General features: G+C 45.6%; 1 protein-coding gene across 2 annotated transcripts in view; it reads right to left on the bottom strand.

The window, feature by feature from the left end:
* Nucleotides 1-26,752, bottom strand: part of SCAP (SREBF chaperone) — a 64,026-nt gene extending 37,274 nt beyond the window's left edge. Inside the window, exons 1-2 of one of the 2 annotated variants that reach the window (XM_061474436.1) lie at nucleotides 26,562-26,752; nucleotides 6,819-7,035 (exon numbers count right to left, since the gene is read on the bottom strand). In XM_061474436.1, coding sequence (XP_061330420.1) covers nucleotides 6,819-6,940 — 122 coding nt within the window. In that variant the 5' untranslated portion in view covers nucleotides 6,941-7,035; nucleotides 26,562-26,752. Of the gene's footprint in view, nucleotides 1-6,818; nucleotides 7,075-26,561 lie in introns of those variants that run through there. The other variant, XM_061474435.1, reaches the window with a different exon arrangement.
* Nucleotides 26,753-27,974: the final 1,222 nt, after the last annotated feature.

Raw genomic sequence — 27,974 nt, 5'->3', positions numbered from 1 at the left:
TTTCAAATGAGGGGAGATCGAGATGAGATCTGAGGAAGAAGTTCTTCCCTGGCAGGGTGATGAAGCCCTGGCACAGGTTGCCCAGAGAAGCTGTGGCTGCCCCATCCCTGGAACTGTTCAAAGTCAGGCTGGATGGGGCTTGGAGCAACCTGTTCTAGTGGAAGGTGTCCCTGCCCGTGGCATGGGATTGGAACTGGATGGGCTTTAAGGTCCCTTCCAACCCAAACCATTCTAGGGTTCTATTCTATGATATTTTACTGAGACTAGAGCAGCTGTGTGGCATTAGAAGACACTGATGTACACCTATCAGGAACAGGGCTGCCTAGCAGATTGTCCAGCACAGAAAAAAAGTTACAGCTTTTTTAATAATCCCTATTTCTAGCAACTACCATTACAGAAAAGGCCCCAGATGAAATGCATGTTTCAAAGATCTAAATAAAAGGTTAAAACAGACCCTGTTGTCCTTACACACTTAATGTTTGGCTCCTATAGTCCCTATTGCAACACGATCTAGGTATTGCAGATTGCTCATGGTGTGGTTTTGCAGCAAAGCTCAGGAATGAGACCTACTGTTGGGACTCTTTTCAAAAGCTCCCTCACCTTGAGCCAACAGCAACATGTATTTATGTCCCCACAAGGGAAGAAGGGACATATATTTACTTATATCACAGTGATATATGAATATTCATGTTGATGAAAGGTTTTGAGAATGCCTGATGGAAGAACACGCAAAGTATGTGCTCTGCATTACAACTGTCATTTCAGTAAGATGCTAAAACACTAGTTCTTGAATTTTTTAATCTTATACAGGCATGTGACAGCACCTATCTTGTCAGCGATACCTGAGACAGACTGACAGCAGAGATAAAAAAAGGACAGAGCGAGAAAGGAATCATCCAGTGATAGAACGAAATTCACCAGACCAACTGCTTCAGCCATCACTGTTAGAGCATTTTTCAGGTAAAGAGATACTGTAAAACACCAAACCAGAGCTGCTGTGAGCTGTCAGAAGCACCCTGGCTTCCCACAGACACCAAACACTGCAAGGATTGTGAGATGCAACAAGCCTAGATCGCTTCTATGTGCGCTTCCCACCAAAGCCAACTCCAAATGAGTTTCAGGGAAGTGACTTCTTCAAGGTGCCCTCCAACCCAAACCAACCTATCATTTCTAGCACTCTGGTTTGGTTCTCCTCTCATCCCTCTTTGTTAAGAGATTTTTTTTGACTGTGAGGAAAAGAGATGAACACCAGTATGGAAAGTACAGAGAAAGGAGGGAAGAAAAGTAGGATCTAAAATAGATGACAGGGAAGCTCCAAAGAGGTTTTGGTTTTGAGAAAGGTTCTTTTCAGATGCTCGTGTAACCATGCACCCTGAAACCCTTCTGCAAATCCACAATAATGGGAAAACAGACCATCTACAGGTTGGTATTGCCGAATTCAAGCAAGAGCGTGTTTTAGTTACCAAGCATGGGGCAGGTTCAAGCAAAAAATGTTCATCCAACTACTTTACATATTTTCAAGACAGCTTAGAGGGCCAAGATGGAGAACTGCCAGGTCAGCCCGAGGCAGCTGGCAACTCAAAGAGCTGCAAACCCTACAATTGCATATTCCTCCCCCTCAGAATCAAAAGCAGAGATCACCACCATGCCAGAATACTCTTCAGCTGGTGAATATGTTGGAGAGAGCTGCCAGGTCTTAAGTAACAGGGAAGGTGGTGATATATTGCCTTAAAATAGCTACCACCTCCATTTTGCACACTGCAGAACAAGCTTTTAGCCTGTTTCCAGCCTAAACTACTGCAACGACAGAACAACCTGAAAACCCTCTGCTAATGAATAGGAATGATAGGAAATTTGATAAAGGGTCTTGCCAGAGGGTAGGGAAGGCCGGATATTCGGCAGCAACAGCTCCCTTTTAGCCTTGATAAGTGCACAAACAAAAACCATTCCTGAATAAATGTTTGCTTTGCCTGGTTTCCAACTAACAGGAGCCTCAAAAATCTGCACTGCAAAAGTAAGGATTCCCCTCGCTCTGTGCTGCCTGCTTCCCTTTTTCTTTGAAGCAGAAGAGAGGTCTTGTTACATAGAACTTGCTTCTAGTTTCATCACACAGTCCCACAGGAGACTGTGGATCGGGAACATGAAGAGTCTGACAGCAACTGGCTCCTCTGGTTATCACGCAAGATGGTACAAACCTGTAAGACACTGAAATGTTCTTTTAGAAAGAAGTATGTGCGTGCACGCACAGACTGTGTGGGCTCTGGCTCCAGTCAGTTCCATAATCCTTTAGGAGCAGAACCTAGTGCTTCAGTCAACTAATGAACACCTGCAAAGACTCACCCTGCTTCATTCTCCTAAACCGTCTTCACAGAGCCAACCGATTTTAAAGTCTAACTTCAACTAAAAACTGTTCTTCAGAACTACAGAGAAATTTCAAATTTACCCTGATTACCAGGTTTATAGGTGTCATCTGTTCTTCTCTGAGCTGGGGAAGAGGAACTACTCTTGTGTCAGATTATCTTAAGTGGCACTCTCATTCTACTAGGGAAGAAAAATCCAGATCTTAATGCAGACCCATTTAAGTGGGGTGATGAAAATGAATGTCACCTGCCAAAGGATGTATAGTAAAGCAAGAAGTAACATGCCCAATAACAGTCCTCACTTCAGAGGGAGGGTTTTCTGCTGAACAACCTAACTTGAATTTTCAGACTTGGAATAAAACTACAGAGTAAGAATGAGTCATAGGAATTTTTGCTTTGAATATTAATTAACAGATATGCAATGTCCTCTCTATAGGTGACATTAAGAACAGAGTCTACACAAAATACTTCCAAGGTTGAAGAGAGAATGCATTCACATTACCTGTAGCAGACAGCATGTTGTGAGTGTGCAACCTCACCCTTGACACCTGGCCTTTCAGAACAGGAGAAACACCTGCAAGTTAATTGTTGTCACACCGACTGAGAACTAGGACTGATGTTGGACAAATCATGGCCCATGTGGTTTATTTCAAATCTTAAAAAAAGTTATCTCAACACAGAGACAGACACCTCACGCTTTTACTGAGGTGGAGGTGAGGAAAATGAGTTAATATCTCCTGCAGCAGAATTTTACAAGCTCTGCTTGATGCTGGGTGCATGCAGGTGCAGGAGGCGATGACTGTTTTACCTCTCCCTTTGAAGAGGTTAGGATGCAAGATCTACTGGTCCTTGAACAATACAATGTCTTTACTAGCCATGCTTAAGGATGAAAAATGCAGAATGCTTCCTTTTTGCTCTATTACCTTCTCATTTTGTCCATTCTCTTCTTCCAGGACAGGGACTAAGCAGCTAAGCAATACCGTGATGTCATCAGCTCCTCTGTTGATTCACTGGATCACTTGTGCATCTTCTTGTTATAAAGACCTGTAGTTCCTACTACTTAATTGTTCCACTCTTGTTTCAGACTAATCAGCACTACTATGCAAACAGTGCTGAAGGTCTCTAACCAATCCTGTTGGCCAGAAGCATTGCCTAAATGAGCTTCCACATTGAAGCTGGGCCTAGATTTTTTTCCTTCTTCTTTCTCCAAATTTTAGCATGCTTGTCACTCATTTTTGCAGTGAATGGTTGAGATGAATCAGTAAGATCTGTCCTCAGAAACTGGAATGCTTCTGAAGAGCACAAATTAAATTCCAGAAGTAAATCAGTGCCAAACACCATTACTCAGATTCCCCACGATATGACCGCAGGGAAAAATGCAGATGTGACCCTTTGTGGCCGTCAGTGAGTTCCAAACTCCAGCCAAGAGAAAGCTTCCCCAGGAGGTGGCTATGCAACATCTCCCCAAGTTCCTTCTGAGCAAGTCTTTTCATCACATACAGTAAAATTGTACAGGTTTTGTGGGGGCAGGGTTCCAAGGCCAATGAAAAGACAATAATTTCTTTTTCAATCAGGAAAAATGGTATGAAATAACAGGAATACAGAAGAAACAAAGTCATCTTGATGACTGCTGGTTATCTGTGGGGTGGGGCAGGAAACTTCAAAACCATGTGAGCAGTTACTAGGGAAAACTAATTTGTTGCTAATACATTAACTCTCCCTAGGTTGAAATCCTGAAGCTATGTCACCTGGTGGGCATTTCATAGTATCACAGGATGGTTTGGGTTGGAAGGGACCTTAAAGACCATCACACTGCTGATGATGCAGCCCAGGACACGGTTGGTTTCTGGGCTGCAAGCGCACACTGCTGGGGTATGGGTTGCTTCTCATGGACCAACACCCCTAAGTCCTTCTCCTCAAGGCTGCTCTCAAACCAGTCTCTCCCAGCCCATGTTTGTGCTTGGGATTGCCCTGACGCAGGTGCAGCACCTAGCACTTAGCTTTGTAGAACTCCATGAGGTTCGCACTGTCCCACCTCTTCCTGTCCAGGTCCCTCTGGATCCCATCCCTTCCCTTCAGCATGTCAATCACACCACACAGCTCAGTATTGTTGACAAACTTGCTGAGGGTGCTCGATCCCACTGTCCATGTCACCCACAAAGATGTTGAACACTTCCAGTGCCAACACCGACCCCTGAGCAACACCTCTCATCACTGGTCTCTACCAGCATAAGCAGAATCTCACGTTTCAGCTTGTGCCTATTGTCACTGGGTATCCACTCTCTTTACACCCTCTCTTCATGTATTTATACATGGTGATAAGTTTCCCTGCGCCTTCTCTTCCTTAGGCTGAACAGAGCTCTCTCAGCCTTTCCTCACAAGAGATGCTCCAGCCCCTTCATCATCTTCATGGCCCTCTGCTGGACTTCTCACCTAATACCATGTCCTTTTAACAGGAAGCCCAGCACTGGACCCAGCACTCCAGGTGGGGCCTTACTGGTGGTGTGTGGAAGGGAAGGATCACCTCTCTTGACCTTCTGCAACCTCCCTAATGCAGCCCAGGACACTCTGGACCGCCTCTTGCCCCCCCCCCCCCCCAGACACATAGCTGGCTTGTATTCCACTTGGTGTCCACCAGGACCTCTGGGCATGCCCTGCAAAGCTGCTTTCCAGAGCACTGACCTCCAGGCTGCACAGACCTCTTATATAAATAAGAGGTTATGCTTCCTTCTACATTTCCTTGCGTTAAGTTTCATGAGCTTCCTCTCTGCCCCGGCAGGCATCTGGTGTATCAGCCACTGTACCCAGTTTTCCACTTCCTAGTTCATGATATATGAAGTCTGTATCATCTGCAAACTTGATGAGGGTGCAGTCCACCCCATCATCCAGGTCAACCATGAAGAAGTCAGACCACAAGCTCAAACTAAGAGACTTGAAGACCTCAAACCAAAACTAAACTTCCAATAAATATCTTGGAGCGTCCTGTATACTACTATCCTGTCAGAGTTCAGCTTTATCACACAGAAATGCTCCAGTGTAGAAGGTACTGCACTCTGGAAGTTTTGACCCAGTTGGTAATGCCACTTCTCAAACCAGAATTAACACCAGCTCATTACAGAGTATCTCAGAACTGGAACTGAAACAGCCCCAAAAATCACTTCTAAAGAGGGAGCACTTTCACCACACTTCAGGATTTTTTCCCCAAGGTACACTGCTCTCAAAAGGTGCCAGAGAATCACAGAATCATGTGGGTTGGAAAAGACCCTTAAGCTCCCTTAAGAGTCCAACCATTAACCCAGCACAGCCAAGGCCTCCACTAAATGCTCCTTCCTACCACAGGTCTTTTAAATCCCTCCAGGGACAGTGACACTACCGCTTCCCTGGGCAGCCTGTTCCAGGGCTTGACAACCTTTTCAGGAAAGAAACTGTCACAGTATTTTTGAAACCTGGTCTCTCCTCAGGCCATTATTTGCTTTTCTAATGAGTTACTGAAACTCATTAAAGAAAACATAAGAGTAATCACTTTACACCTGATGGTGTTTTGGACAAATTTCTGCAGCCTGAAGGTAACCAATTACTGGAGAATGCTCAAATACTTCCACAAATACACAATTACCAGTAGGTACTCTGCCAGAAACGACCTGGGTTGAAGCCCCAGGTACTCAGTGGAAATGCCTCAATACATAGATAACCTTTTAACAGTAGATGTGGATGAAGTCTGTCCTATCCTCAGAAGTGCTCAAAGAAAAATTTACACCTGTATCTGTACAAACACAGGGTGAGCTTTTATAAAAGCAAAGTAGATCACCACATGGGGTTTATTTTGAACAAAGATACTTACAATTAAAAACCTGAAAACAGAACCTGTATATTCATGTGCCTATCCACAGATCTGAGCACAAAAGTTTTCTCAACTCCAGTAGCAATATTGCCTCATTGGAGACAATTAGGAGACCCACGTAACATTTCTGGGAATGAAATTATAATTCAGTTGCAACTCGTATCCAAATTTCAAGTCCATAAGGAGAGCAGCGAGCTTACAAGAAACACACAACACACATGTGCCAAGACAAAGGCTGAAAGAGTACCAGCTGAAGGGAGAACAGAATAGGCAAGTATGGAGAGAAAGATCAACTTTCCTTCTCCCCTTCTTAATTCATGGGTTTGGAGTCCACCACCAGATGTTTGGGGACTCCTTTTACTTTATTTATTGCTTTACTTCACTTTCTACTATTTACTTATTAAACCACATGAAGATACTTCATCCCTGTCTTTTCTTTAGTTCCACTGAAAGGGATGACAAAAATCTATTATGTTTAAAAAACAATAGTAAAAAAATATAAAAGAGCTCCTGGGATAGCTCACTGGACAGGGAAACCCAAGCACATTCATAGCATTGCTATGAAAACCCCACAAAGCAGCAACCCCCTGTGGCAACAAGTCCTTTACATGACTTACCAGCAGGCCAGAATACAGAGACCAGTAAAGAGGATGATGAGGATGGGGTAGGAAGCACACAACAGCCCGTGGTTGTAGAATGCCCGCGATATCCTCTCACGCAGTTTTTCAGTCAGGGTCATCCTCAACTGTCGTCACCTAGCTGCCATCCCGGGATACATCAGGGGGTTGGGCAATTCCAGCATGTGCAACGCTTCAGCCAAGGCACTGTGTCCAGCTGGAAATTGAAAAGAAAGCAAGCTCATTAGAAAAACAGAGAAATAGAAGGGAAATAAACATTAGCAACTGGCTTTAGGCACATTTCCAGCACTATACCTGCTCAGAAGAGGAGGGAGAAACAGACACCACACATCAAGAATTTGTTACGGGCCTACAGGCAATTTGATCATATGACTGGGTTTTGCCTAAGGAAAGAAAGGGCCAAAAACACAAATGGAGAGCAAACAGCAACTGAACAGACATCAGGCACCAGCCATGAGCAACTGCTGGTCAGAGAGGACACGCAGGAACGGAGCTAGGAACCAAACCGTCTGAGAGGAAGGAAGAAAAGGAGCTTAGCAGGAAAAGAATTAAGCAGTACTCCTAGGAGATGCCAAAATGCCAATTAGAAAAGAAAGATTGAGGCTAGCTGTCAGCAACGTGGTCTTAGGGGAAGTGCTTTTGGACACAGGCTGAAGCGCTTTCAGAGCTTTAACTATTAGCAACACACCAGTTACAAGAGACCAGAGCAGGCTTTACAGCTGAGGCAACACAGAGAGAGCCATTTTTGCATGGGGAATGAGGGAGGGAAATGTAAGTAGCCAGAGAACATTACACAGTAAAATAAACTAATGCAGATGCTTCCTGTCAAGGCAGACTTTGACTTGACTGTAAGATTTATGTCTAGCCATTCACCGAGAGCAAACAGAATCACAGATGTCAGAAGTGGTCAGCTTCAGCTTGCAATCTGATTTACAAAGTAGAAAAATGCAATAGAAAGAGCCCTAAGAAAAGGTTAAGATAATACATTACAATAAACCACCACACAAATTCCTAGGAAAGATGGAGAAGAAACCTAACCTCCAACCTTTTCCTTCTTTTTTTACCTTTCTAAATCTCAGGCTAAAAGCAAAGTTGGTTCCCAACAGTGTTGGGAAGTGAAAGGGTTCAATGCAAGACTGAGTTTTTCATGCAGTTCAAAGCTACGATTATCCATGGTTTTTATAGTTTTATCTGCAAGGGAATAAACACATTTTTCCTGGCTTCTCCAGAAAAAGACTGGGACAGTAAGAGACCCAAAGCATATCAAATAGGTCATTTTGTCCACAGGAAATCACCATTTATGACTGCATAAAAAAACTGAATACAGGACCTAAACAGAGATGACCTATGAAAAACAGGTGGGCATCTCACATTTAACAACCCGCCTTCACCATCTTGAATGCAGACAACATTAGAGAGGAAGGTCCAAGAGGTTCACACAGACAAGAGACCTATGAAGGGGTTTTATACACATCCAGCTTAGGAACTCTGTAAGCCTGAAATGTTTAGAAGCTGGAGGAGGCATCATAGGTGCTGGTTTGTTTTATATTCTTTTTTAAGCAGCCACTTTCAGCTATGTGGGAGCATACAATGGACAACAAACTCTAGAGTACAGCCACCATGCTTTAAATTCCAGATTCAATTATATTTAATGCCCACAGACTGTTTCACAATGGCATACCTATCGCCCCTTCTCTCCCCCATAATACAACTAGAAGTAATCAGGTTATTAGCAACAGAAGCACCAGTCTCTTATCCTAATGACCACCTAATGGAAAACCTGGATAAATATTTTGGCTCATACATTTTAGCAAGGCACTACATCTTTGCACAAGAATCAACATCACTTTCTTAGTGGTAGGCAATTTCAGTTTGCCTGCAGTCCAGCACCAGCATCAACATTCCAGGATTTTGGGAGAGGGGAGGGGTGAGATGTGCCCCTGCTGTCTGGACACCTTGCAATGCACGGGGTAAGGCTGTCAAGCTGGACAGAACACTGTACATCACATTCACATGGAATAGGAAGGGTTTTTCTTATAGTCACACAGAGAACCTAAAACCATAGAACCCTAGAATGGTTTGGGTTGGAAGGGACCTTAAAGCCCATCCAGTTCCAACCCCCTGCCATGGACAGGGACACCTTCCACTAGACCAGGTTGCTCCAAGCCCCGTCCAACCTGGCCTTGGACACTGCCAGGGATGGGGCAGCCACAGCTTCTCTGGGCAACCTGTGCCAGGGCCTTACCACCCTCACAGGGAAGAACTTCTTCCTCAGATCCCGTCTAGATCTTCTATGACATAAACATGTTGTGCCTGGCTCTTTGACAAGCTTTACATTCTAATAGCAATTCTGGTTATTAGCACTGCACTGGGAACAGTTTCTACTAATTGCAATGAGGAAAATTTCGCATTTTCTCGCTTCACCTGTTGTGAAACATCAGCATTCATTAAGAAGAAAACATTAAGCATTCCAAAGCTAATATTTGCTTATTAGTTTTTCAGGAGTTGCATATTAAATTCCGAAATCTTTATTAGCTTTATGCTACAACAGCGCTCGTGAAAGTTAAAAGCAGGAACCATTCCAATTCAAAATAGTTTTTGCAAAGATTAGCTAATGCAAAATAAACCCTCTGATTTTAGGAAAAATGTTAAAGAAGAACCCAGTCAAGAGTATTCTTTTCATTTTGCATGACTGCAAATCCAAGACAAAGTTTGACTGGAAACAAGAGGACATCAGGACTTAACCTTGCAACACAATACCTTGCATTTCAGGTACAAAAGACAGATACTCAGTGAAGTTCAGAGACAGATCACAGGAAACAAAAGCAAACACAAGGGTTGAAAGAAACAGGTTTGGCTTTTAAAATCTCTTAAATTTCAAACTAAGTCAGATATTAAGCAATTGCTCAGGTTCTCTAGTCATTCCTTCCATTCACACAAGCATAAAACATTATCATTGCCAGGATTACACTAATTCAGCTCCACACAAGTATGAGTTCTGGATTGGGAAGAGCACCCTGCACTGAAATTACTCCCCCGCTTCTCCAGAAACATTTCGGCGCAGCCTTGAACACATTTCATGTGAGATGCAACACAATGCTAAGGCCACCAACTTGTCCCAAAGTGGAAATCCAGGGCTGCAGACAGAAAACGTAATTTGAATTATAACAAATACAAGAAATCTAAGTTCAACAAGAAAGGGGTAAGGTCTTGCACCTGGGTAAACACAATCCAAGTGTGCAACACAAGTTAGAATCCGTCCAGCTGGGGAGCAGCTCTGTAGAAAAGGATCCTAGGGGACACAACCACAACAGGAGTGAACAGTGGGCAGTTGTAGCAAAGAAAGCCAACAGGATGCTGGGTAACATCAACAAGGGCATCACCAGCAGAGACAAAGATGTTGTTGTCCCACTCAGCACTTGTCAGGGCACCCCTGGAATGCTGTGTTCCAGTTTTGGTCCCTGCTATACAAAAAAGATACGGACAAGCTGAAGAGGGTACAGAGAAGAGCCACAAAGATGACCCAAGGGCTTGGAAACTGCGAGAAAAGGCTGAGAGAGCTGGGCTTGTTCAGCTTACAGAAAAGAAGGCTCTGGGGAGACCTTATCACCATGTTCCATTATTTAAAGGGTAGCCACGAAGAACACAGAGACTCCCTTTTTACAGAGGGTCACATGAAAAAGACATGGAGTGATGGGCACAAGTTATTCCCAGGGAGATTTCAGTTGGACATCAGAGGAAAATTTTTCACACTGAGAACAATCAGCCACTGGAATAATCCCTACACAATAGTGGTGACTCCCCCAGTGTTGGACACTGTTAAGATTGGGCTGGACAGGGTGCTAGGCCATCGAGTCTGGGTCATGCTTTGCCTGGAATTGCTGGACCAGGTGATTCTTGAAGTCCTTTCCAACCTGAGATTCTAGAATCCTATGACTAAAACTTGATTATTTTTGCCTGACGCCCCATTACACAGCACAGTTCTGTACTTTTTTGGGTGTATTGCACCCTCTGCCACACACACTTGCAGGTGAGTTTCTCAAGTAGCCCAAAACTTCTCTCATACAGAATCCTGCAGCTACAGAACAAGGGCTTCTACCACCTCATCAAGAGAAAGCACAATCATTTATTTACCATTCATTCACAACACAAGACAGGCAGAGAGAATATTAAATGACCACAACACTTATACAACCCCAAGGCTACCTTTTGCCAAGCTGACCCTTACCCTGACCAGAAAGTGGGTTGCTATACACCACTGCATATACTCCACGCTAACTGCTGGCATAAGACAAAGCCACTTTTCAAGAGAACTAATGCACCAGCATCAGCATATAACAGCACCCTATCACATCACCTACTCCCTGCCGCAACCTCAGCATGTACCAGCACAGCGGCTCTTCATCCAAACCCCTTATAAAAACCAAGTCTGGCTCACTGTAATGTCTACCTAGCTGAAGGTAAGTCAGGCATCCTATATCCCACCTGTCCAAGGGCTGAGCAGATGATTCACTTTCTACTTCCAAAGCTTTTCTGTAGTGTGGAGCTTGTGGCAGCCAGCTCTGCACCAGGTAACGCAGCTGCACTGAAGCTGAAACACTGAGAACCTCACAGCTATTGCAGCACAGCAGAGGTTGGCAGGGACCTCTGGAGACCGTGATGGTGATCCAGGGCAGGCTGACCAGGGCCATGCCCAGTCAGGTTTCAAGTATCTCCACTGATAGGAGACCACAGCCTCTCTGCAAGTGGCTACAGCGTTTGAGCAGCTGCCAAGGCGTCCCCCACAGGTCAGTCCCCTGGCACATCATATAAAGCTTCCACACAGGAACACTTGCGCTGCCACTTCCCACACACAGCAGTATTCATTACGCACACATCAGTCTTACCATGATGCTTTTGGTAGCCCAGTCTCTGGTTTTACAAGCTTCACTAAGGTTTGAGAACGATAGTGCAAGATCTCTATGTACATTCAGCAACTCTCTCATCCCCACCTGCAGCAGCACACAAGATTTGCAGCACCTGGACACAGAACCAGAACAGGCTCTTACATTTCCTATACTCACCAAATGAGTGTATGACCAAGACAGTCCAAACCAAGGTTGTATTAAACTATGCCTCAAATGCAAGAAGAAAGAGAAGGCTTATTTCATAGGATTATGGATGCTGTAACGATTATACTTTCTTGGAAAACTCCTGTTGCTGTAGAGTTTGCTGGCTCTACTGCAAATTCCTACAAAAATACCCCCAAAACAAGACTGACCAGCAAAGGAAGAAAAGCAGCATTTCTTCTTGCAGGAAAAACAAACTCAAATTTACAGATGCTGGACAATACTGATTTTCCAAGATAATAGCTTTTATCTTGCTTAACAATAGCTACATGTCCCAAATTCCTTACATTTCTGCCTGAAAGTGTTTTACAGCCTTCACAGAAAGGCTCCCTTTACCACTCGAGTGCAGGAAAAAGCAGCTAAAGCAGCAGCAGCTCGGAGAACACAAGCACATTGTAAGCTTAGAGGAAAAATATCAAAGGTATGACAACTTTACTCTTTATAATAAATAATAACCTGGTTTTTAAAGTACATTCAACATCTTGGTTTTCTATAAAACATTCTTGAACCAGGCCTTTGCAGTAGGTGTCATAAAAACACATGACTGAGCTTGTGAAGAGTGGAGGGGGGAAGGGGGGATTATTAGAAGAAAAAAAATAATCACTGTTTTGTACTAATTTTTCTTGCACTTCCATACATAATTTGCTCCATCTTGCTGTCTACAGCAAAGTCCTGTAGCCAAACTTTTAACATGGATCTTAACCCAGCATTTTCCATTTAAAAAACCAATCTTGGTTAAGCAAAAACAGACCCAGCATGGTCCTTCTGTCCCCCCAAGCCCCTGCCACCAGCCGCAGCATCCCCATTGGGACCTGACATCGCAGGGGCACAAACTGCCTGTGATGTACCTGCTCTTCTTGAGGGAAACAGTGTATCACAACACTGTGACAGCCTCGGATCCAACACAGAATTTCTGAAGCCTTCCTGCCAAATCTGTGTTTGGGGAAAGGACAGAGGAGGAATGGAAGGCAAAGAAAGAGCTTATTAAAAATTAGGATTGATAAATCCCACCCTGCTGTTGCCAACAGAGCAGATCAATCTGACTGCTGTTCACGCAGCACCTGAGGGCAAGGCGGGCAATAGGGACCATCAGCAATAATTCACCCTCCCAATACTGCAGTCATTTGCCACATTTCCATCAAACCAACACAGGCTCCCTGGAGACAGCAGAATCAGAGTAGCAACCTTCTGCCCTCAGCTTTCATGCTTACGTGCCGTCTCTCCTACATGGCAGCATTTCCACAGCCTTCAGGGGTATATTCACACACACACACGTGGCTACAGGTACTTTACACATTCCTGGGCTACACCCAGAACACAGGAAGTAGAAAATCAAGAGTGATCACTAATACCAGTCTACTGTCTCATTGACAGTCTCCACTTGACCTACAAAGATCTCCCTGACCTCTTTCCAGTCCTCACTCCAGTCGTGATTTCATGACAGTGCCAGAAATTCAGCACCACAAACACCCCCCAAAACCAAGCAAAACCAGAGTTTCCCTGCAGAAGTAGCAAACAGACAGATGCTGCATCAGTCTTGTGCCAGGAAAAAAAACAATGCAGATATTTTCTTGCCCTTTATTGGGCTGTAGAAGTGTTCACAGCCTCCAGATGTTAGAAACTATCACCACTGCAATCCCCTCAGTAAAACAATGGGTGGCAGGTGCTGGAGGAGCTCTCTCATCCCAGCATCAGGAAAAGGGAAGGAAAAGGAGTAGGAAGAGAGGAATGCACCCTGGGAACCCAGTTCTCCCACTCTTCAGCAAGCACGGATTCTCCTCCAATGAGGAGCAGGGATGAAGTGGTGTTCTGAAGACTTCAGAGGTGGGAAAATAAGAAATATGCTCAAGACACTAACCTCTCTTCATAGAAATGCTACACAATCAGCTCTAACATCAAGTTCCTATTCTCCAGTTGCATTCCCATGGGAAGAATAACGTGCTTTGTACTGTGAAAGGACACAGGGGTCACAGGGGAACAGAATACTTCCTATGGGAAAGTCATGACCAGCACACCAACCTCCTGCAGCCTGGTGTCCAGAATGGGTTAATCCTAACACTGTTCTTTCAGAAACAAGGCTCCAGAACAGCTTGCTCTCAGTTGAGTATTCTTCATAAAAGGCTGCTTTTTGTATATAACAAAAGGTAGAAGCTCTTCAACAAATTATATTTCAGGATGCATTCTCTCCATTCCAGCTCTAAGGCCAAAGCAGTATTTAAAGTCTGGACTGAGTTTTTTAACCAGATTTCAATACACAAAACGCACATCTAGCCTGGGATACCCAAACAGACACATCCTCAGCTCAAGCCTCACCTTTCTCTGGTCAGAAACAAGTTAGTTTTGGTAGAGCCAAACCTCCAAGTTGTCAATAGTATAATCTAATAGTACAGTGTCACATTGCCAGGATCAAAGATCCCCAACATCCCCTTCCCTTCTCAGTTATCTTTTCAAAGCTCTCTGCACTGGTCTAAGATTTGGACTGTGGGCTCTAAACTTGCCTGGCAACTCAGTTCCCCCCAGTCAACCCCAAAAAAACAAACAAACCACCAAACCCAGATAAAATCATGCAGCCAGGAACTCGAGAGGTTTAAAGACTGGGGAGTTACACACATCTTGGTTAAAAACCTACACAAATTAACAGGAGCCATTCATTCCATTTTCATCTTTTTGCCAATTTTCCTCTCCCTACAATGTCCGTTTATGTTTTGAGAGTTTAAAAACCCAGAAGTTATCTGAAATAGATCCCATTTTACAAGTGGTATTGTTGGCCCCTTTAGGCACTGGAAGCTGCTCTAAGGTTTCCCCAGAGCCTTCTCTTCTCCAGGCTGAACAAGCCCAGCTCTCTCAGCCTCTCTATAGCAGAGGTGCTCCAGACCTCAGGGCATCTTTGTGGCCTCCTCTGGACTCACTCCAACAGCTCCACATCCTTCTTATGTTGGAGGACTGCACGTGGGGTCTCACCAGAGTGAGAAGAGGGGGAGAATCCCCCCCTCAACCTGCTGGTCACGCTGCTGGTGATGCAGCCCAGGACACAGTTGGTTTCTGGGCTGCAGGCGCACAGTGCTGGGTCATGGGAAGCTTCTCATCAACCAACCTCCCCAGGTCCTTCCCCTCAGGGCTGCTCTCGATCCAGTCTCCACCCAACCTTCCATCAGGGCTAGAACCAAGTTACTGGTGTGGATGAAATGACAGAATGCTCCACATGAAGAACCATAAAATACAGAAGTTTGGGATATGTAACCAAAATAGAAAGTATCTAAATTTAGAGGAAAAAAAAGCCCACAACTTCAAAGTTCACTCTTCTTTCTGCCTCCAGCCCCAGGAAGCTTACTAACTTATTAAGTATACTGACAGCCTATCAAAGACAAGAACACACTTCCCTATCTCTTCTTCCTGACCACAAAGCTCTTGCCCAACCTGGTTCTTGTTAACAGCGATGTGGTCTCCACTTACAATTTACTACACAGCAAGAAACAGGCTCATATGAGGCAATTTCTCCCTTAAAATACAAGTTTAGGCTGGTTTAGCATAATACACCACAATTTCAGAAATAGTATATAACTCACACAGGGCTAGCATGGAGACACACAATAGAAAGTCTGCAAAAGCAGTTAGGATGAGGGTTAATCTATAGATGTGGGATATGCACTACAGAGAGAATGCCCAAATTAAATTCACAGCGCTGGCACTAAGCTTCCAAGCAGATTCTGGACAAAAGACTTTTTCTCTCTAGACTCATTTCTCCCCAGTCTGTGAAAGGAAAGTAAATTATACTGATTCCATTAAAAAAAATACTGTGAAATATAAAATTAAGAATCACAATTCAAACACTGCTATTGTAAATATGAGGTAGATACACGTCAAACACTTTCATCACAGTTTCACTGGAAGGTGCTTTTCTAATGAGCAGCACGCCAAGCAGCATGTCAGCTGTCAGCCAGGCCAAGTCTCGAAGCCCTCCAGAAAGCAGCTGCTTTATGTGCCAGTGAACTAGTCAGAGAACTTCTAGCTAAGGTGGATGGTTTTCCACAATAACAATCTATAGGTTTCAGCTGTAACTTACTTTTAAAAGCGCAACCACAATGTCATATTTTTGGCAGGCCTTTGGCAACAGAGTACTAACCTCCTACTCTAATGAGATAAGGCATGTACAGAGACAAATCATACTGTAGGGTTTGGCTTTTAATGTAATTCTTGAATTTTTTACTATATAAAATAGACATTTATTTAGAGAAATAGTCCACAGTTCTAACACTTTAATTAAAACTACTTTAAGCATGATCAGGGGGCTGGAGCACCTCCCATATGAAGACAGGTTGAGAAAGTTAGGGATGTTCATCCTGGAGAAGAGAAGGGTGCATGGAGACCTCACAGGAGCCTTCTGGTATCTGAAGGGGGGCTACAAGGATGTCAGAGAGGGACTCTTCATCAGGGACTGTAGTGATAGAAGAAGGGGTAATGGGTTTAAACTTTAACAGGGGAAGTTCAGGTTAGATATAAGGAAAAAGTTTTTTACTGAGGCTGGTTGCCCAGTTGCTGGTTGCCCACTGGAATGGGTTGCCCAAAGAAGAGGTAAATGCTCCATTCCTGGCAGTGCGCAAGGCCAGGTTAGACAGAGCCTTAGCGACACAGTCTATTGTAAAATGTTCTTGCCCATGGTCAGGGTTTGGAACTGGATGATCTTAAGGTCCTTTCCAACTTAAACCACTGCATGATTCTATGATTCTACCAGGAGTTTTGGAAAGTTTGTAACCTCTCCAGTACCATGCAATACACAAACTTTAAACAACAGTAGTTAGAATGTCTTTTGCGAAAGACTTTTGTAAATGCCTCATAAGCCTTCTCCCCCACTTACTGGCAAAAACTGTGCCAAGCTCTAAAATGGCAATTCCTTCATTTTATTAAAATAGAAAATCAAGTTCAGGACTTGGCATCCATCACATCTTACACTGAACTTCTCCATCAGTAAGATCAACACAAATTCATTATTATTCAGTCAACTAAAGGGTTTTCAAATGTTCTTTTTGTGCTATGGTTAGTTCTGCAGCTGGTACCACTCACTCAAGCTCAGAGCAGGGGTGGTGGCTTTAGTACATTTCTTCATCCCCACAGCAGGGCCAGGCTGCGGTGTGATTCCTTACAAGGTTCAACAGGAATAAAAAAGAGCGAAGATTTGACCTCTCATCCATTCAGACAGCATTAGGTCCAATTTCCTTCATGCGTGGCACCACCTCAATGGGATCAGACCTAAGCAGAACTGGAATTAACTCTGTATTTAGAACTCCCAATGAGCAAAGCACAGAGAAGCAGGTTTGGACAGCAGCTCTGCTTTTACAAGAAAATCTCATTTGACAGCTAAAGTTGTATCTTTCCACAGATAACAGAGCCTCAAATAAAAACCCACTGCTTTGTATAACAGCAAAGGTAAAAAAGAAAAAGGAGTGTGTGGGGGGGGGAAACCTGCATTAATAAGCATGTTTAAACAAACCAGAAGGGGAATAAGAAAAGGGAGATGTCCGAGGTGACAGAAGCTACTGAGAGGAAGCTCAGAACAAATGCCTGTCACGTAACAAAAATAAAAATCGCAAAGAGTTGAAGACCTGCTGTCGTGGTTTAAACCCAGTCAGGTAATTCGTTCGCTCACTTCCCCCCCTTTCTTGCCCTCCCCCTGCTCTCGGAGGGACAGAGAGGAGAATCAAAAAATGCAACTCCCACGGGTTGAGATAAGAACAGTTTAGTAACTAAGGTATAACACAAATCACTACTGCTACCACCAATGATAATAATGATAAAGGAAATAACAAGGGAACAGAATACAACACCTCACCACCCACTGACCGATAACTCGCCCCCCAAGCCCGACCAAGCTCCGACCGATACCTCCTCCAACCCTGCAGTCTCCCAGCCCTTCCGGCTAACTCCCAGTTACATCCTGGGCATGACGTGCTGTGGTATGGAATAGCTCTTTGGTCAGTTTGGGTCAGGTGTCCTGTCTCTGCTTCCTCACAGCTTCCCCTCCTCCCTGGCAGAGCATGAGGCTCACAAAGTCCTTGGCCAAACCAAAACATCTCTATCAGCTCTGTTCCCGAGCCGAAAGTCAAAACACTGCACTGCACCAGCTACCAAGGAGGAGAAACATGACTGCTACTGCTGAACCCAGGACACCTGCCCAAATGAAAAAAATAAGAGGTTCTTGCACACTGTGTACGAGACCATTGCACAGCAGGTCTAAAAGCAGTCTGAGGAGCTGCTTGGTAGGGGCATTAAGAACGAATAAACGGAAACTCAGACATCATGAGCAGCAAGTCCTGCAGAGAGGTTGTAAGGCCAGCAGATGACCAGGACAGATCTGAATAGAGGGAGAACATAAAGAGAACAGAAAACCATTGAAGAAGAGAAGGAAGGTGTCAGCTTCACAAATCTCTTAGCCTGACTTCCCCAGGAGAATAAATAAGCACGTAGATCAGATCTGAGCCAAGAAGTCTACCTAGACTACTAGAAATGTGTTCCAGAAAACTTCTTAAGGGGACTTTTGTAACACAAGTGTGATTCTTTTAATCAGACAGTCCCACGGGGAACAGTGCTGCTTGACATATTCACAACTTCCCTGGAAAAAAGGTGCAATGTTGATAGGAGTAACACTTTCAGTTGCCTCTTTCATAATGGCAAAGACCAGGCGGACTGAAGAGTTAGCAGAAATAATTCTTCACCAAGTGACCAGGTAGGAAAAATGCCAGATCAAGTTCAATGCCTATGAATGGTACGAGATGCATATGGGAAAAATAATGTTAGGTACGCAGGAATGCATTCTCAACTGGTTCATGAACAAGATCTTGGGGTCCTCATTAATTCTCTGAAAACGTGAACTCAGTGCAGTCAGAAAAAGCAAACTATATATTAGGAATTGTTCAGAATGGAATGGGGAACAAATAGAGATCATTACTTTGGTACATATATCTGTGCTATGCACAGTCCAAGTGCTGTACATAGTTCTGGTCATTCTTCCTCCTCATTCAAAAAGGACAGGCAAAAGAATTAGAAAATGCACAGAGAAGTTCAACAAGGATGATCAAAGATATGGAGAAGCTTCCACAAAATAAAAAAGCAGGGGAAGACTTTTCACTCTGGAAAAGATTTCAGCAGCAAATGGATATAACAGATGTCTCTAACAGAGGAGATCGGAGGAAGTTGAACAAGGAAGGGCTGCCTCTTTCAGACAAGAATAATTCAGCATCAGACAAACCAATAAAGCAGCAGCTCAAAATGAACACTCAGTTAACCTGAGGAAAGCTCTACCCCAGGTCACTGTCCATGTCACAGAGGTTAAAGAAGCAACAAACTTTTGGCTTGAGAAGCCCCTCAGCCACAAGCCACTTCTCCTGAACTGGCTGCCAGGATCCAACGTACTTGTCTTGTTTGTACACTCTTCCCCTGCACTGAATACTGTCCACACTCAGAAACCAGATACTGACTTAAAGAGGCCACCAGGCTGACCCGCAGCTGTCCTTATGCAATGCATCTCACGTGATTCCTCTTGGAAGAATGTGTTTCTTTTTGTTTATCCATGTAGCTGCTTTATGACAAATGGCTAGGGAATCACTTTCTCCTAAAAATACCAAAAGACTGATGCAACACCCACAAGCAATTACGTATCGGGGCTTTTCCATCACATCCAGCTACTGCAAATCCACCTTTTACTTCCATGAGCACTGAGGAATTCCATCAACTTTTCACTCCCTAGCTGTTCAGGAAGTTCCTGACTCCAGCATACAAACAGTAACCAGCAAAGAGCATCGCTGACCTCTTTCTAGGATATACCTTGTCTCTGTGGTGCACTGATCAGACACCTTAAACCCATAATGTAAAATTTCCTAAGCATTGAGAAAATCCATGTCCATAACAGTAATATGAACTCCAAGTGTTAATTATAGGTTATTTACCTTCTTGTATGTCTCAAGCATCATCACTGTAACATGAAGTAGCTGTGCCTACACTTGTACTTCCTCCTGAACACAATGTCAACTGCCTGGCTCCTTCTGTAATCATAACTGCAGACGACATCTCACTGCAGCAATTCCTGCAAGATCTACCAGAGGAGCATACAAACAGCCCACCTGGCACAAAGCTGCAACATGTTCCTCTTTCTACCATGGCTACTGTTTATACTAATGTCCTTTTCCACACCTCTCTGCAAGATCAAGTTTAACATCTGAGCCCATGCCTCTCGTCTGTGATACAAAATATGTACAATGCTTGTGGATGATCTACATGGACTCGTGCAAAGCACTTGATACTGTAACACACAATATCCTTGTCTACGAACTGGAGAGGCATGGATTTGACAGATGGACCACTTGGGGATATGGAATTGGCTGTCATATAGCATATATGGTAGCCATTTCCTGCTTTGGACCATTTACCACTTTATGTCTATTCTACCACTTCAGTCAGGAACAAAAAGCTGGAACCCCCACCATAACCCTTTCAGTCCAGCCTGCTGTTTTAACAAAAGCTCTAGTGGTCCTTGGAACATGCTCATTGAACCATGTCTGCATCCATCATGCCGTGACACCTCCTCAGCTCTTTTGGAGTTTTTTTAAATCTCACCTTCTTGAGAATCTCATTAGGACAAAAATCAAAACCTCACTGACTTTAAGACCCATGGAAGCTTTCGCTTCACAGACAGGAACAGAGCTGACATCTTATCCTAGAAAGAAACTTACTTTGCCAAGGAAGTACCTGCGGCAAGCCGGTGCTGGCTGGTACATGTTACCTATAATCTTGCAGATGCTTACAAATCAGCTGGTTACTTGCTGCAGGATTTTGAGGTGTCTGCTACTCCCCGTTCTCTTCTTCCCACCCTTTCACCTACAGAAACCACTCACTCCTCTCCAGTCTTTCAAAACATCACCTATTTTCCATCTCTAAAGAGACGCCTACTAAAGCTTTTAAGGGCCTTTTTTGAGGCTGCACTTTAAGTACACAGACAAAAATATCTCACTTAAATGATTGCTGCAAACCTGCTCTTCATTTATTCTAGTCTGTCATTAGCATTTAGTTGCTCACGAGCTGACTGTGGCCTTCGGTGAGGGTCAAAAGGTATTGAACGCTTCAGTTTCAGTGACACACAGAATCAGAGAATGATATGAGTTGGAAGGGACCTTCAAGCCCATCCAGTTCCAACCTCCTGCAGCAGGCAGGGACACTTTCCACTAGACCAGGTTGCTCCAAGCCCCGTCCAACCTGGCCTTGGACACTGCCAGGGATGGGGCAGCCACAGCTTCTCTGGGCAACCTGTGCCAGAGCCTCACCACCCTCACAGGGAAGAACTTCTTCCTCACATCTCATCTCAATCTCCCCTATGTCAGTTTAAAGCCATTCCCCTTTGTCCTGTCCATACTTGCCCTTGTCAAAAGCCCCTCTTCAGCTTTCTTGTTGGCCCCTTTAGGCAGTGGAGGCTGCTCTAAGGTCTCCCCAGAGCCTTCTCTTCTCCAGGCTGAACAAGCCCAGCTCTCTCAGCCTGTCTCCACAGCAGAGATGATCCAGCTTTCGGAACATCTTCGTGGCCTCCTCTGGACTCACTCCAACAGCTCCACATCCTTTCATTGGGTGCTCCAGAGCTGGATGCAGCACTGCAAGTGGGACTCACTCTTTTTTTTCTCCTCAACAGTTCTGCAGCTGAAATTACTCATTTACCTCATCAACCAAGTATCTGAACTGAGCATGACTTCTTTCCTGATTCTTTATCTATAGCAAAGGCTCCTTTCCCTGCAAAGGATATATTTCATGATTCAAAACTCTCCTTTGGTCCAGAAATAGGAATTAGTGGTTAATAATCTGTATTTAAAACAAAAGCCTATTTAATTTAGGCCCATACATCCTGACTGTATGCTTTTCACTTTTATTTCTCAAATAGATGGCCTCATCTGTATATCTGAATAACACCTTCTACTGCAACTGTTTTTGAAGAGATTGTGCCACTATAAATGCTTAACATCCACACTTCATGCAACAGGAAAGTTAAAGCAGGCAATAACATTTTCAGACATGCTTAGAACAGGCAAACGTACTCCTCAAAAAGGCACGTGGCTCGTTTATCAGCCACACCACCACTGCTGATGGCCAGGTAGCCACTGCAACCCTGGGTGCTACCACTGCAGCAGGTTTCTAAAACCCTTCCCAGGTAAACTACATCTATGTAAACATTTCTAGCAAGCTCCTGCAGTTTCCACGTACTGCTCCACCTCCCCATGCGAAGGCACAGTCCTTCCGCTGTGGAGATACCGGTTGCGGCTCCGATTTCAGCAGAGGAAGGGCAGAAAAACTTTTACAGGTACCCTCCTTCTGTTGAAATCTACATTGCCAGAAGGGGCTTGAACCATCTATGTTCATTGCATCTTTTGCATCACTACTAATTCACCACCATTTTCATTGGTTTGGCCATTGCTGTTGGTGACACAGTAGTATTTTTGGTTTACCAAGATCACAGCCTACACTGGGTCAATTTGCCTCCTTGAAGAAAATTTCCCCTTAAAATGCCTCAGAAATCACTTTCGAGTAAGCTGCTCTGTCACATTAAAAACACTCTGCTGCAACAAAGACTGGTAGGACTTTCCTAACCAACTAGAGTTTGAGCAAACCAAGTTTATGCGTTAAGCCCTATTGTTTTCCTGAAAAATATGTTGTGGAAACATATAAACCAAAAGTCTTCCATTTCTGAAGGACTTTGTTGGTGTGGTACCAGTTGGGTACAGTCTGACCGCTGTCAAGCAAAGGGTTTTGAAACTTTTGGGTTTTGGCAGATAAAGAGAGATCTACCTGTGGCTTTCTGGGAAAATACACTTCCTTTTCCACAAAGACCCCCTTCTACAACTCCTAGACGTTAAAGCTTTAGTGCTGATTTCACTTTGAAACCTTGATGCTGAGAAGTTTTGGCTGTGTTAGTCACCTACTTAACAGGGATACTCTCACAGGCAGGATGCTCGGAGTGACAGAGATAAGGAGATGAGGAACACAGCTCTGACCACCTAGTCCATGAAATAGAAAGCAAAAATTAGAGATATACATTTCAGCATGTATTTCCATGCACTACCCCCTCAAAAATAAAAGCACCAAACCTTTAATCAGAAAAGTTTCCATCATAAAAGAGTCTGCGTTTTGAGATCTTTCAGGCTTGTAAAGGCACAAGGGAACACAACCACCTGTAAGGTGACTCGCTTGCCCGGGATTGATTTTCAGCAGGTTCTAGGTTACAGAAGCAATATTCGGCAAGGCTGAATTAGCAAACTCACAGGACTCCCCATATCCCAGAAGGAAGCTTTTGTCATCTCTAGCATCACACAGAGCTAAATATTTTTCTTTCTAATACTCACCAGTTAAAAACTCGGGATCAGCAAATCACTAAGCTCTTTCTTCCCAATGAAACAATTCCAAAACTACCCTGTTAGACAACGAGTCTGAAAGTCTGACTCGGACATTGTCTTTTGAAAACAAACCAACTCTTATTTCCAAGGCATCTTTATCACAATGGCCCATACAAGATTAATTCAGTTTTTTTACCAAAGCAATACAACCCTCCTCCCCTCCTTGTTCACCACCACGCTCTCACTGAGCTGAAACTCGCTCATTTACTGGCAGGAGCCTTAGAAATTTATTCACCTCCCAAGGAAACCCAGTTATGCAGAAAAGACCCCAGCTATTTTGAAACACCAGGGCTGTGTCCTCGCCTAAGGACACAAATTAAAAGATTCACTTGAAGACAACCACCTTTAAGCCCTCATTCCTCCACCTTCTTTTTGATACTTTGGTTGTGAACAGTAATAGCTTGAATAGTTGAAACAGAAGGCTGCACTGTCACAGAACTGCCCACCAGAAGTTCCTTCAGACCTTTCCTTCTCACCCTTTAACGCACCATATAAGCTTTGAATGAATCATAACACAAGAAATCACAACTAAGGAATGCTTGTAAAGCTCAGTCTACCTCTATCTCCAATCTCGTTTTATACTCAGGACTAACTTCCTCACACCATGGGCCACCAGCTCCTCCTTGCTCATGCAGCACCACACCAGCAGAGGATTGTGCTGCTCATCGCCAGGGCTCCATGCTGCCACAGCACGCTGGAGAAAGCCTTTTGTAAAATGGGAGACAGCTGGCTGCAGCTTCCTGGAAAGCCAAAGCCAGGTCTGTCAGTTCCACGAGCACAGCATACAATGTCAGTTACAGTGAGAACAAAAAAGATGCCCAGGTCAAAAGATCATAGAATCCTTGAATGGTTTGGGTTGGAAGAGGCCTTAAAGCTCATCCAGTTCCAGCCCCTTGCCATAGGCAAGAACACCTTCCACTAGACCAGGTTGCTCCAATCCCCGTCCAACCTGGCCTTGAACACTGCCAGATATGGGGCAGCCACAGCTTCTCTGGGCAACCTGTGCCAGGGCCTCACCACCCTCACAGGGAAGAACTTCTTCCTCACATCTCATCTAAATCTCCCCTCTGCCAGTATAAAACCATTCCCCCTTGTCCTGTCCCTACATGCTCTTGTAAAAGATCTGCTGAAACTGCTGTACTGCTTCCCCTTCCACTTGTTACCTATTGTGTTCCACTATACACAGGTAAAACTATATGTGTGTCAAACTGTACTTATTCTATTTTTTAAGTTCTGCTCATCAGAGAGAGGAAAACAAAACAAAACAGAACTTTTCTGTGCATAGGAATACGAATTCTGACAACTGCCAGACCTAGCAACCCCCTGAATGGAAGTAACATTGAGGACCTCAACAGCTGAATGCAGAGAGCACTTGATATTTCACACATCTCTGAGATTCTGACACTTAAAAAACTATTTTAATGCTCCCGAGACAAAACCTGATTCCTCTTTGCTCTGGAATCATATTCAGACCAATAAGTGGCACTGCAGCGAGTTAAGCTTTGTAACTGGAAATGCCAAGAGGAACTGTTCTCGTGGAAGGACTCGGGGGCCAACAGCACAGCTCTCAGTGTGTCACACATTCAATGAAAATCCCAGGGTGGTTTCCTTCCTCCTGAATTGGAGCCAGGTAATCTCCCTTCTGCATTACACAACAGCTCGTGTAATCCTAAATTTATCACACTAGCACATTGTCATAACAGTTCTGGGCTTCACAAAGAGTGAGATCATGCCTCATCTTTGCCCTTTTCATGAAAGGAAGCTTAATTTGCCTTTCAACAACCCTAGGAAAATAAGCGGACATTGCAGTGAGGAAATTTTGGCACTAGGCAGCAGCTCTTCCCTCAGGATTCTCCCAAACAAACCTACAACTGCACCACTTCGGGATTCAAACAGCTCCTTGCTCAGTGTATCAGAAAATAATCTTGAGATGCTCATTTGGTTTCATGCAAGGAAGCTGACACCTAAATATCAACTCAACTCCACAGAGCAGGGTGATCAGCAGAGCGACAGGTACTTGCAGCACCTCACTGTCACTGCAAAACCAAAGCAGCAGAGCAGTCCTGGTTCTAAAGAGGTTGGTCACAATCTACCAGCGCTCCACACAAACCTGGCACAGTATTTTCCTCCACGTTTCAGTCATCCCTTTCACATACTCAAGTCATTTTTCTCCCTTCTTTTCTACGAAGGGTTTTCTCCTGATTCTGCACCAGGTGATTCATTCTTTCCTTCATTCACCTCCTTCACTGGTTCAGTCCCATCCCACCAGCCCCACCAAAACTTTCTACATCCCTTTCAAGCACACTGCCTCCCACTTTCCCCCTCTTCCCTGCTCTCCTCCAGCCCACCAATACCTCAGCCTAATGACTCCCACTTTCCTAAGTAGTAAACACTCTACCTTGATCCCGATTCCTCGGGAACCACCCGGCAGGCAGAGCAGCCGTGACCCTTAGAAGCTCCCATGCACAAGCACCCAACCCCAACCCTCCTTCCCTTCCCACCACCTCCACTTGCTTCTTCCTCCTCAGGCGCCAAGCGGGGAAGAGAATCACTTCATCTGCTTATCTCGGGACAGCACCTTCATCTTTGCTGAAGACAAAAATCGGTATTTGCTCTTTCTGCCAGCACCCTCACTCGATTATCGCTGTTAGAAAACACATTTATAGAACAAAACGCAACCGCAAAGAAGAAACTCACCACCCCCCGCAGCCAAAACACTCATCACCCTCCACAGCCAAACCCAACCGGCACCTGAAGCACCACAGGTTAGGGGGGGAAAACAGGGACCCAGCGGCCCCCTCCTCACCCACCAGCCCCCTCTGCGCACCCCGAATTCCACACAGAAAACACCCACGAGGGGAGGGGAGCCCCCATTCCCGCCTGAGGGGCCTCCCCTCGGGCTTCCCGCCGGGGAGAGGCCTGAAGGCCGCGGTTACCTAAGGAGGAAGGGGGGGGGGGGGATGCCGGCGATCGTTAACGGACGTTAAAAGGGGGAAAAGGATGGGGAATTGGGGGGAAGGGGAAAGACGCGGCGGCGCGCGCTCTCCCCTCACCCACGCGCGCGCCGCCCCAGGGGAAGGCGCGCGCCCGGGCCCGGCGGGAGCCGAGCTGACGGCGGTGGGCAGAGGAGAAGCGGGGAAGGGTATTTCGGTGTCCAGCGGGGACCGATCACGTTCGCCGGTGCCGCTCACCGCACCGGTGGTTCCTCCTCACCTCCGACCTTTGACCTCCTCGCGGCCGCTCAATCCGTTTTGTTGGTTATTTTCTTTTTCCTTATTTTTCTTTCTGATTTAACCCGGGTTTCGGTTTATTTTAAACCCCTTCTTCCTAACCCTAAACCTTTCCGCTCGGCCGATCGCTCCCGGTCCGGTTCTCCCACCCCCTCCCGCCCTCCCCCCAGTGCCGCCGCCGGGCCCTACGCGCGAACGTACGGGCAGAACGTAGGCCAAACCCCCCGCCTCCTCTAGCCACGCCTCCTCCCCTAGCCACGCCCCCGACAGACAGCCCTCTCCTCTGCCGCTTTGGACACGCCCCTTCTGACCCCTGGCCACGCCCCCCAGCGGGGCGGGCGCACCAGCGGTCATGTGGGGGGGCAGAAGCGGCGAGGTGGCAGCGGGAGCACGTGGAGCGGGGTTGGAGGGAAGAGGGGACAGAGCGGGAGCTGGGGTCACGGCGTCCTGGTGCACAGGGAGGATCGTGGGAGAGGGGCTGACCGCGACCCGGCTGACAAGGAGTTAAGAGCGGAGAGTGGACGCGCACACCGGGCAATGGCGGGGCTGGGGCGCAGGGGCATGCGTAGGAGCCCTGAAGCACAGAGTGGATGTAGCGACTGAAAGGGAGGATTGGGCACCAGGAGACCCGGGGCATCGCGGGTAGAGCGGACCTGGAGGGAGGACGTTGTACTGGGAGCCCTGTGGCTCAGTGCAGGGGACGGAGGGGACTCCAGCACCTGGAGCTGTGTGGAATAGGAATGGGCCAGACGCTGGGAACACATGGCTTGGGGTGGGTCAGAGGGCTGCTGCCCTCAAAGGAGAGCAAAAGCAGCAGGATAAGGGAAAGGTGGTACCCAAAGGCCAGGCAATCTTTTCTTTTTGTCCTATGAATGCCCACACTGGTCCTACCAGCTCAGCCCTGGCATGGTGTGGATACCACACAGTGCGGCACCAGGTGCCCACAGGGACAGGGCTTTCCCCATAGCACCAGAGCAGAGTCACTGGCTTCTTTTCCCCACGTGAGGAGGAAGCCATGGGCAGGATGAGATTGCAGCAAAGGACCCGGCAGCTCCAGTGCTGGTAGAGCCAGAGAGGGACAGAGGATGGCAGCCAAGCTGCCACTGCCCAACAGCCAGCCAGGCCCATGCCAGTGCTGCCAGGACTACCATCACCCCTCAGCACAGCTCCTGGCTGCCAAACATCACTTCTGAAATCCTGGGGGAATCCCTGTGAGGAAAGAGGTGGTCCCAGAGAAGAGAGTGGCCCTGAGAGGACAGGTCATAGCTGGAAATGAGTGAGAAGCAGGAAAGGAGCAGAAATGGGACAGGGGAAAGGCAGCCCCTGCGCATTTGTCTCCAGGGGCTGAGTGAGCATCCTCCACAATCCCAGCTT

This window comes from Pezoporus flaviventris, unplaced genomic scaffold, assembly GCF_033815535.1.
Source record: "Pezoporus flaviventris isolate CSIRO_AGI_PZ_B2104156 unplaced genomic scaffold, CSIRO_AGI_Pfla_v1 ptg000079l, whole genome shotgun sequence".
Classification (NCBI taxonomy): domain Eukaryota; kingdom Metazoa; phylum Chordata; class Aves; order Psittaciformes; family Psittacidae; genus Pezoporus; species Pezoporus flaviventris.
Note: the sequence above shows the minus strand (reverse complement) of the source record. Positions and strands in the feature narration are given on the sequence as shown.